The sequence below is a fragment of the Thermobia domestica genome, chromosome 13 (assembly GCF_964235325.1).
Source record: "Thermobia domestica chromosome 13, izTheDome1.hap1.1, whole genome shotgun sequence".
Taxonomy (NCBI): Eukaryota; Metazoa; Arthropoda; class Insecta; order Zygentoma; family Lepismatidae; genus Thermobia; species Thermobia domestica.
In genome coordinates this window covers 30,528,771-30,539,414 of record NC_137466.1, presented here as the reverse complement: position 1 = coordinate 30,539,414, position 10,644 = coordinate 30,528,771, and the positions used below count along the sequence as shown (strand labels likewise).

The 10,644-nt window shown below is 37.0% G+C and overlaps 1 protein-coding gene across 1 annotated transcript; it reads right to left on the bottom strand.

Annotated features, from left to right (window-relative positions):
• Positions 1–415: 415 nt before the first annotated feature.
• Positions 416–10,093, bottom strand: LOC145669150 (uncharacterized). The gene is made up of 2 exons (XM_081737492.1): positions 9,523–10,093; positions 416–664 (listed from the first exon to the last, which is right to left on the bottom strand). Exons 1-2 carry the CDS (start codon positions 10,029–10,031, stop codon positions 484–486), a joined length of 690 nt encoding a protein of 229 aa, XP_081593618.1. The 5' UTR covers positions 10,032–10,093; the 3' UTR covers positions 416–483.
• Between the last annotated feature and the right edge of the window lie 551 nt (positions 10,094–10,644).

Here is a 10,644-nt window from a genome sequence, read left to right as displayed (position 1 = left end):
TTAAAAATTTTGTTACAAAATCCATAGTGTCATCTGTATTTTGTTAAGTTAGTCAATATATGATTTAAAACAGCGGCACCAAAATAACAGATATTGCAACGTTCTGTTTCTCTATAGCTATGACAGGCTACCGGCCATCTGCTCAATAGTACTTTGTAAAACGAAATTTAGTTCACAGAAATTTAAACCAACCCAAGATACTTATGATATTGAAGCACATATACCTAATAACATCATGAAGACGATACGCATAAATCTATACACTAAAATGTCATTTTGTAGACTATAACATTATATTTATTGAAATAATAGAAGGATTTGTTGTTAGTTTTTTATTATTAACCACTATTAACAAAGCATATTAGCTACTTAATATTCTGATCAAATTACTAACTTCAACAAGTACACACACACATATATATATATATGCACAGGCCCTACATACACAGAGAAAACCAATAATATAGGCTATACCAATTTTAACTAAAACACTTTTTTTAGGATCTGTAACACACATAGAGAAACTGCAGAATATATTAAACCATTTCTTGCTGTACACATTCGTTGTTCATTTGTGTCTGAAAACACAAGAATCTTTCTGCTTTGACTGGTATTCTGCTGTTCTTGCACTTCTTCCATGCTGTCTCTCAAAGGCCGATAAAATCTGTAATAATAATAATTTACATATTTGTAATATCGGTTCTATCATACTTATTCGGAGTAACAAAATGGGTAGAGCGAACTGACGCAACGTAAAACAAAGAACAGAACAATATTGACAGACAACAAGAATACTGACGACCCGCTCGGGAGAGTAATACTCCCGGAAGTATGTTTTTCCGCGCGCTACTCTAGCCAGCTGTTTTACGCGCTATCCTAGCCAGTTGTTTTGTTGATCACAAAATTTATATCATGGAGTACAAGGGGAACAAAACGAGCCCTATATCATGGAGTACAAGGGCATAAATACTACTACTACTTATGTGCACAAAAGTAAATAAATTACTTTTTTGAGTATTATTTTCATATTATTTAAATTTAATAAGTGTTATAAAAATGTAAAAAAAAAAAAAACTTTCCTCGGGACTCACGCCAAAAGAGACTTTTATTACTAGCATATAGCGCTAGTCCACTCGGCCACGAAGGCCGACAGCAGCAAGTGTTTGATTTCTGCTATTTTAATGCAATGTGGCAAGAAGTGGATAACGCCAACCAATCAGAACCGTGTTTCTCGTTTCTACTTCCGGGAGCATTACTCTCCCGAGCTAGTCCTGAATACTGCACTCACTGGCAGCTAAAGCAAAACATCTCATTACCAAGCAAAGAAGGAGGATGAAGACTATTCAATCTCCGAAATATGCATTAGAGGCAGAATCAATCAGGTTTTCTTGAGAAGTATGAAGCCTTTAGAGGTCAAAATTGAGAAACCTCTTATTGTGATTTGCAAGTAATTTCAATAAATGTGTTCTGCTATGATCCCTCCTAGCGTAGTCGCTAACCCTCTCGCCTTTGGTCCTGGGTTCTATTCTCGGTGGGGAAACTTGGTCAAAAAAGATGTAATAGCTTTCTCATTCCAGTCATGTTGAGTGTTGTTTTCTCGACTTTCATCGTTCATAACAGTCGAATTCCAGGAGAGTATCTAACATAGGTCGCTTTCTTTCTTTCCCATTTCTTTCTCCCACCTCTGGCTAATGTGCTTGCCGATTGACGTCATTCCTAATATATGAGAAGCTTAAAATCACAGATTTCTCCTTTCAAACCGGAACTGTGCCCGATAAAAAATAAGAAATACTAAATTGAGCGTCCTTCGTAAGACAAGCCGTATGACAAACGATTTTATTATCACTGAACGTAATGGAACCAATCGTACGGTACATTGCAAAATTTTGTTATGTTAAAATGATGGTAAGTTAGTGTTTTTTTGGGGTTTTGGTCAGATTTCTCTCGTCAATCTTCAATATGTAAATATGGATTTGAGTCACATTAGCACAGTCTCTTAGGTAGCGATTCGCAACAAGTGTGCAGCCTCATGAGACACGTCAGGAAATATTAGAATTTAGAAACAAATGTTATGGCCTATAAGTTTAGATTGTATACGAGAAATTTTACTTGTACCACACATGTTAACGAATAGTACAGTATCTTACCTTTATGTGTCGTGATGTGGTAGGCGTTCAGTAAAGTGCCTCATTATTTAGCATAGCTCAGAAGCTATTCCCGAATTTTGAACAATAAATGGAAATTTAGGGAGAATATGTGTGCATTTGTGGCCTATTTAGGAGTATCCCAAATAGGAGGCATCCTTTGTTTTTCACTTATAAATTATCTGTTGTACATGTATCTATGTAGTTTTTATTAGGTGATCACTAGATTTTTACTACAGTATTATTCATTTACATTTTTCATTGGTATGTATTTTCTGGATAAACTAAATGAACCATATTGTATGATGTTAAATGAATAGATTTTTAAAGCGTTTCTCCCGGCATTCAATTTAACTGCAAACTGAAATAATTGGCTGTACCCAGAGTAATTCAAAGACTCTCGTAAGTTTGTTACTAACCAATACAAATCATCAAAACTTTGTAGTGTGATAGTGTAAGGCATTTCCAGTAAATGTATTTCAACCAGATAAATAATGTATATGGATCATACACAACGTACTATCACAGAGAGTTTGATGAACAAGGGGTACGACCTCACTAAAATCAATAGGAGATTAGAAAAGATGTTCGTAGAGGAAACAGTAGACAACAGCAATGTGCATAAATAGATGAGTAAGTTCTAAGCAGGAGAAATCAGTGTCGAAGACAAATCACATGGTGAAGACCATCAATAGTAAACACTGTAGGAAGTCTTCCGACATTTGACAAATTGATTACTCGAGTGAACAGACGAACTAGAACTCAACCGTAGACATGATTTTACAGAAACAAATGGCTAATAATATCACAACGTGTTCACGAAATGGGTCTCCAGGCAGTTGACATTTCATTAAAAGGGGAAACAGGTGATTGACTGCTTTTAACTTCTCGAAGCATTTGAAGGCAATAAAATCTCATTTTGGGCCAATATGGAAAATTATATGTATGATCAAGAAACTGAAGCTAAATCAGTGGAGTGATGTTATACAAGTTATCGAAGATATAGGAAAGTCAACAGCCAATTATCTGAACGAAACATCGGAATAACTGTTGAAAAGATTAAAAAATAATTCCTACTTATTTTGTTTTAATGAAGAATACATTTTAAGAGTGAGTGATATGTTGTGACCCTCATTATACGTAAATAAGCCATTAAGAAGAAGATACAAGACAGAAATATTCAAGACATTCATATTCAACTTGAAAATGCAGAGCCACGTATGAGTTTAGGGAAAACTCAGGCAATCTGCAAATTGAATTTTGTTAGTGTTTCCTCATTGATCATACAGCATACTTATGATCACTTCCCTTTGTTTCGCCTGTGAAAAACAGTGTGAAATGTGGACCTCTCTCATTTCCAGAGGACAATTCGTTGGTGGTTATTTACATTGTGTGAGCGTTATGAAACTAGCAAGTGTAATGGGTGTGCCGCGAGTGATAGTGTCCAGGTGATGAGGGCCTACAAAACTCACAGCAAGACCACAATAGTGAAGATAAACAGGGATTGAAAGAAATCCCTAAGTGGGAGGTTCCCCGCGAACAATAAACCGGATTCTCAGTCAGATTCGTCATGTAACTGCAGTACAAATGGCGGAGGAACTCAAACATCATCTCCCACAACATGTGTCTACAATCACAGACCACCACGAGTTACATAACATGATCATATGAGGTTGAGTTTAACGATTGACTGCTAAGATGACATAATGCTTTAGCGTGCCAATGGTGCCGTGAACATGCAACCGGGGATGACTAGAAACGTATGATATTGTCGAATGAGTCATCTTTCACCTTATTTTAAACCACCGCCCATATTATGTGTTTCTGATACCAAAGAAGCTTATGATCCGCAGTTTCTCCTTCCAACCGTGAAACATGGTGGCATTAGCTCTCTGATACCGGCGGCCATAATATCCTGGTTTTAGTACGTCCTGTGCTGAAGCATACCGTTGCGGTACTGCCCATGATTATGTCGCCATTTTAGGGGTTCATGTGCATCCTATGTTCCAGATACTGTCTCCATGTAATGAAGTTAAATTTCAGGATGCTAATGCGCCCATTCACTCAGCTTGAGGTATTGCAATGTGGTTTGAGGAGCATGTGGATGAAGTTACACAAATCCTGTCATACCCAATTCCCTGATTAGAACACAATAGAGCATCTGTGATATGTTCAGGAGACATTTCCATGTGCAGGACGTAGTCGGACCGACCGCGAACCGCGGAGGACTGCCGTCGAAAATTTTTCGGACCGATGACGGCTTAATATGGCGGTACTGTTACGAAATTACCTGAATAATGCAATTTTACCGTCATGGCGGTAATAAGGCGGCTTCCGCCATTTCTCCTCGTTTGAACCGTTAGTGCCGGCTTGAAACCACCAGTACCGCCATCAATCGCCACATGGGCTCTTCTCTGCCACCTTTAATCCTCTACTCTCAATTTTGCCTACAATGTGTTACATTGGTATTTATGCCCTGAAAGGTCTATACCAATACATGGTTAAAACACAAAATAATTACCGCTTTAGCGTACTTGTGTGTTAATTTAACACCAAAGGTATGGCTTTCCGAACATATCAGAAGTAACTAATAATTGTCAGTAAGAAATTTTAATTGGCTTTTATAGTTTGCAACGAGCAGAGCTTTACGCAATATATTTGACATTTTTGCTAAGTAACGAATAACGTAATATGTTCTGCTGTAGTCGGTCACGAAACCACCATTAAACCGACACATGGCCGCTTCATAACCGCCAGAACCGATTTGAAATCATCATTACCGCCATTAACTCGCTACATGGGATTTCTGCCGTCTTTAATTCTCTACTCTCAATTTTGCGAACAATGGGTTGCATTGGTATTTATGCCCTGAAAGGTCTATACCAATACATGGTTGAAACACAAAATAACTACCGCTTTAGCGTACTTGTATGTTAATTTGACACAAAAGGCATGTCCTTCCGAGGATATCAGAAGTAACTAATAATTGTCAGTAAGAATTTTTAATTGGATTTTATTGTTTGCAATGAGCAAAGCTTTACACAAGGTATTTGACATTTCTGCTAAGTAACGAATAACGTAACATATTTTGCTGTAATAGGTCACAAAATAGTTCTGTAAGCCAATGAACCGTCTGACAACAGTTACATGAATAGCAGTGCTGTCACATGTTGTTCTTATGTCCTAGCACATGGAAAAACATATGAGAACAACAGATGGCACAACAGTTCTCAGCGGACGTTACCGAGTTTTCATCATCATTCAACGGTTATTCGTCGAAAAGTCTCTATAACACCGCCTGGCGGAAAAAGGACAACTGCCATCTAACGTTACGACGACGGCTTTCCGCCGCTTGGAACCGAAACAGGACCGATGCCAGCAGTCATTTTTCCTTCACTTAAACGGCTATCCGCCAAAAGGCGATGGCGCACTGATAATAGTTGGTGGCACTTTGCACACGGAGACGAATGCGGCGCAGACTCCCACCTCTACCCTCTCTTATGGGCTGAGTAATGCATTACACACGGAATGACACAATATTCTACTTGCTACCATTCACGACCTCCGTGATTATTCCAGGTCACTTCAGAGATGTTTTGAGGGGGGGAAGCTGGTGCAACGCCATATTAATCTGGTAAGTAGCACTTTTTAAGTGTTTTCATGATTTTGATAACTATCTGTATTTTTATGTTTATAAGGACTACATTGCGTGGTACCAGTTTATTTAACAAACCTTACTCTATCACTTGTAAAGTTTCAATGTTTTATGCTTTTTATCTACAACTTATGAGGATCATTCCATTAGTTTCGGTAAAATCCTAGCATGTGTTTAAATAAACAAATTTTCAAATAATTTCATTTTACTCTGACAATCAAAATAAACGTAATTATCAATGATAAGAAATGTTATTTATATTATTTGAGACAGGATATTAACTACTTCTGTGGAAGGAATATGGAGATGACCTTTAACATATTCATGGCACTGTTCATACAAACCATAGTATGTCATATGGAACTGATCTATATACAGTAGTTCAATTTCTGAAACTAAGGTTTAGAAGTTTTACATTTCTTATGTTTCCTATACTAACTAATATTCTGTAGATAACCCCTCGAATATATTGTATAATCAATTTCGGTATAATTTTTACATAAATCAAAAAAACATATTTCTTCATAATTTCCCTAAACGTATTAAATCTATGTGAAAAGAAAACAAAATATTCCGTTCTTTAAAATAAATCTTTTTATACCAATGAATTCTACCAATCTGGGAATTCTAATGTGCTTTCCAGTTCTATAATATTTTCACACTAGCTCCATCACATGGATTAGGAAAACAGTCTTTCGAATGTCAATGAAGTTGACCATATAAAATCAAACGTTACTTGTATTACTGACATTCAGAACATTTATATAAATTTCAATGAACTTCAGTAGTAATTACGTCAGTATGCAATACGTGAATAATCTCGGTACAATAATATCAAATTTTCCTTCCGTTTCGTTACTTCTTTGTTTTGTTTTGTTTTGTTTTACGAAAATCAGTCATTTTCTACCATTAAATAACAGTAGAGAACTGAAGATATCTTATTATTATTTTTTTTTTTTAAAAAAAAAGAATAATGTAATTAAGGACAACTTAATGAAAGAGAAGACAAAGCTCCTAAATGGACTGGATTGGATTAGTAACCAGAATGAAATAACTAGGTCTATGCCAGTAAACTCGAAGCAACGACGGGACCAAGGATGTTATAAAATAGAGGATCTACCCATACAACAAAACCGTGAAGCCATCACACCTACTCCGCCCGCTCTTCACCACTAAAATCGCAATGTTTCGAGCCAACAATCATTGCGAAAACAAGAGTAGCCAATCAGACGTTCCGGCTCAGACGATATTCGGTTGTTTTTTGGTTTAATTGACTTCGTAGGATGAAGATACGTATGGACAGATCTTCTATTTTATAATATCCTTGGAAGAGACAATGTGCATATTAGAGAAATTCTCCTAATTTCTTTTCTGTTTCTGCCTTTTTTTTAAATTCTGGGTATAACACAGTTTCATGTGCAGTGTCATATCAAATCTCTTCAGGGCTCCGGTTCAGGGAGATATTGTGATCTCCCCAATCAGACTTATTTTGAAGGTGTAACTTGTTAAAGCCAGTTGTCATTGCCGGAAGACATAATAACGGCACTCTGGAATTGATTTATACATATGGTTCCTCTGTTTAAAAAAATGAAATGAAATCTTTAGTTTTATCTCCCACGGTTATGCCGGTTAGGCTGAAGGAGACGGTGATGATGAGAGATGAGTGAAATGGTGGAATGAAGAAAGTGGGAGGAAACGGGAGAACCCCGAGAAAACACCCACCCACGAGCATGGTGTTTGTCCATCACAAAGTCCACACGGCGCTAGCTGGGATCGAACCAGGAACCCCAAGCACCGGAGGAGAACGCTCTACCACTGAGCCACCGCGCCCCCCAGTTCCTCTGTTAATTCTGCGGGTCCTTATTATATAGGAGTTCTTACTGTGACAATGGTTGACCCGCTCCTTCTGAGAGTCATGAACGAGTAACATCACAACAAGTCAATTTACTATAGTGATCTCAAAGAGACGTAAAACGACCTAAATCTACCAATTTCAGCAATAGAACCCAATAGTGAGCTTCACGGCCCTCAACTCAATCTATGAAATTTTGCCGGTGTCGTGTTTCGTGCTATATGGAGAATATCCCCTGGAGGTACAACGTTGTCGGGTTGCCGCTAAGTTTCGTTTTGTTCATTTTTGTTGTCGTTATTTTTACATTTATCTATTAGTATTGTTACTGCTTAATTCCAATTATTGTTTCTGTCCATGTTATAGTTCTTTAAGTGCTGTTTTTTGTCGCTCGTTCGCCAAATCTTCTAAGTTTAGAAACACTGCTGGTACATTTGTCTTGTTTCATTTTTTTTTTTTTCAATTGTGTGTTCGGAAAGCAACTCCACGAAATCGTATCGAATTCTTTCCATACGTCATACGTGAGGCAAAGCAGTTCTATGATTGGCATTGAGCTCAGGCTTCACAAGTCGTTAAGGTTATTATAGATATTTCAATTTGTTTCGATGATTATTGGTTTGGTTGTCGTTTCAGTGACTATTCTGCATTCTGCATTTAAGGTCTGTCAGGTTTCATGCACTTTAAGAAGTTATCCCGTACTGCTGTAACCACCAAATCCTCACACTACTCTTTCATGTTGACTTATTACTGTTCTGTCAAAAATGCGAGGCAGTTTGCGAAACAAGGACACACTTCCTTCATTTTTATATCCTTCGTTAAATTTTTTTTTTTTTTTTTTTTTTTTTTTTTTTTTACCTGAAGCATATTTGTCAGTTGCTGCGTGGCTACATGTCTGATCAGCTCTAACCGCTTCTTAAAATTTATCCATATATATAAATATTTTTGTTTCCATATTTAGAATAGTTGTACCATTGATACACCAGGGCTTTTGATAATGTTGACTCACCATACAATGTCCTTATTATCTGCAACGTTTCTGTAAAAGATATACGGTACCGTATCCATTTTGTAACAAACGTTCACCTTAGAATGTTGTTCTAGTTGGATACGCGTTTTACGAATGATGACTTATCACTACAGGCATTTCTCGCAGGCTTACCCAGATACAAATTGCATCAAACCGCTCTAAACAGAGGGGAAGCTTAGAAAAAGATCGTTCGAGTTTTGTCATACTGTGGTAACAATGTTAAAGGAGTTGGCAGCTTTTTTAAAAAAATAAAAATCGGTTATTTTATGGCCACACCTAGTATTATGAAGAAGCAAAATAGTATTGAAGGAATGCCATAAGCCATTCTTTTATTCAAACTCAAAGCTCTCTTGCAATCAAGAACCAACAAAGTAAACCACTGTGGTAATTGGAAAATGGCGATCATTTACGAGCCAGGGTATATTTAAGTAGAAAAAGAAAAAGAAAAGAAAAGAAAGTTTACTGTCGGTGGTGGGAAATTTCTGTCAGAAAAGTTTCAAATACCGCGAAGGGAATGGAGTAGTTAACATTTCAGCTAACATAATGTAACGTCTACAATAAGCCTACTTGTTTTAAAATATAAAAAAAGACGTTGATTACCTAGCGAAAATAGTAAATAGAAGGAAGTATCTGAATCTCGCCTGTTTGGTAACAGAAATAAAACAGTATTCAAAATTGTATTTGACATTACTATCTGCTACAACAGATGATGGTAGAAAACATACTGTATCCATGATTTTGTCATTCTACAAAGAAAATTTAAACTAATAAAGCATAGTACAGCTGGCTGTAAATAAGATTAAAAGTGAAGGAAACTCTCGAGTTTCATGAAAGAAAAAGAACAAACCTTAAATCTTTGTCCCGCCAGAAATCCTCGTTAATCCATGCAAATGCCACAGATGCTACGACTGAGGTCACAGCGCTTCTTGAATTTCCAGCGTAGCTTGAATATAATGACATACTGCTACAACCAAATGATAAGTATTGCAATATGTTCCCATATTTAATACGCTGAATTGCTGAGTTATAGGCACAGTCACAATTAAAGACAAGGTGCTGTCTTCCATTTAACTCCTGCCTCATTGATTTATTCATCACCGATTCGTAATCATCATCATCATCGTCATTATCATAAATATCAACACTTGTACATGGGTCAATAAGCATGAAATACGAAGATAAGACTTTAAATAAATTAGTGATTGCATGAAATTTCTTTACGTGATGGCATGTGTTTCCATTGTCAATGAACGTAAGAGATGATGGAGGTGCTGGAGGTAATTCTAGACTTGGCGAATCTTCAAGTTCCATGCCACGTGTCCGCGTATTGCCGTCACCACAATTAATATTCGCCATTATTAACGTCTGTTAATGACTTGCCCCCTTTATTACTTTGATTGTGATTTCAGATTCTATTTTTCGCGTCTGCAGCCTTGAACGCTATAATTCCCCCGTAACAGCCCAACAATACAGTTTCTAACAGAATGAAAAGAAAAGCATAATAATTCCATTGTTGACACAAAGTCCTTCCTTCACATATAAAAGATATTTTAAAATTAACAATGTTTACAAGAAACAAATGCATCCCGAGTTGAATGTAAAATGACGTGCACGGAATTCCAGGGCAGTGACGCCGATTTCTGGCTAACTTTGAGACGGAAAGGGTAGTGGGCACTTAGGCATGTGTGTTTCGCAATCAGATATCTAGATAAATATTCTAGCAAAGATATGTAGATTATTGGAAATCCATCAGCCCATTTGCCCCCAGAGGATTAGCGACCATAATCTTGAGCTGTGTCTCTCCGGCAAAATTAACAGTTGAGTCCAGCATGTTCAGCGAACATCTGTGACGTAAGTTTGTGAATGTACTTGAATCTGACACATTGTTATGGAAAAATGGTGAATAGCACCCTTTTGAGAGAAGTTGAAAAAATCTCTAAACTGTAAGAAGTGATAAAAAAGAAAAAAG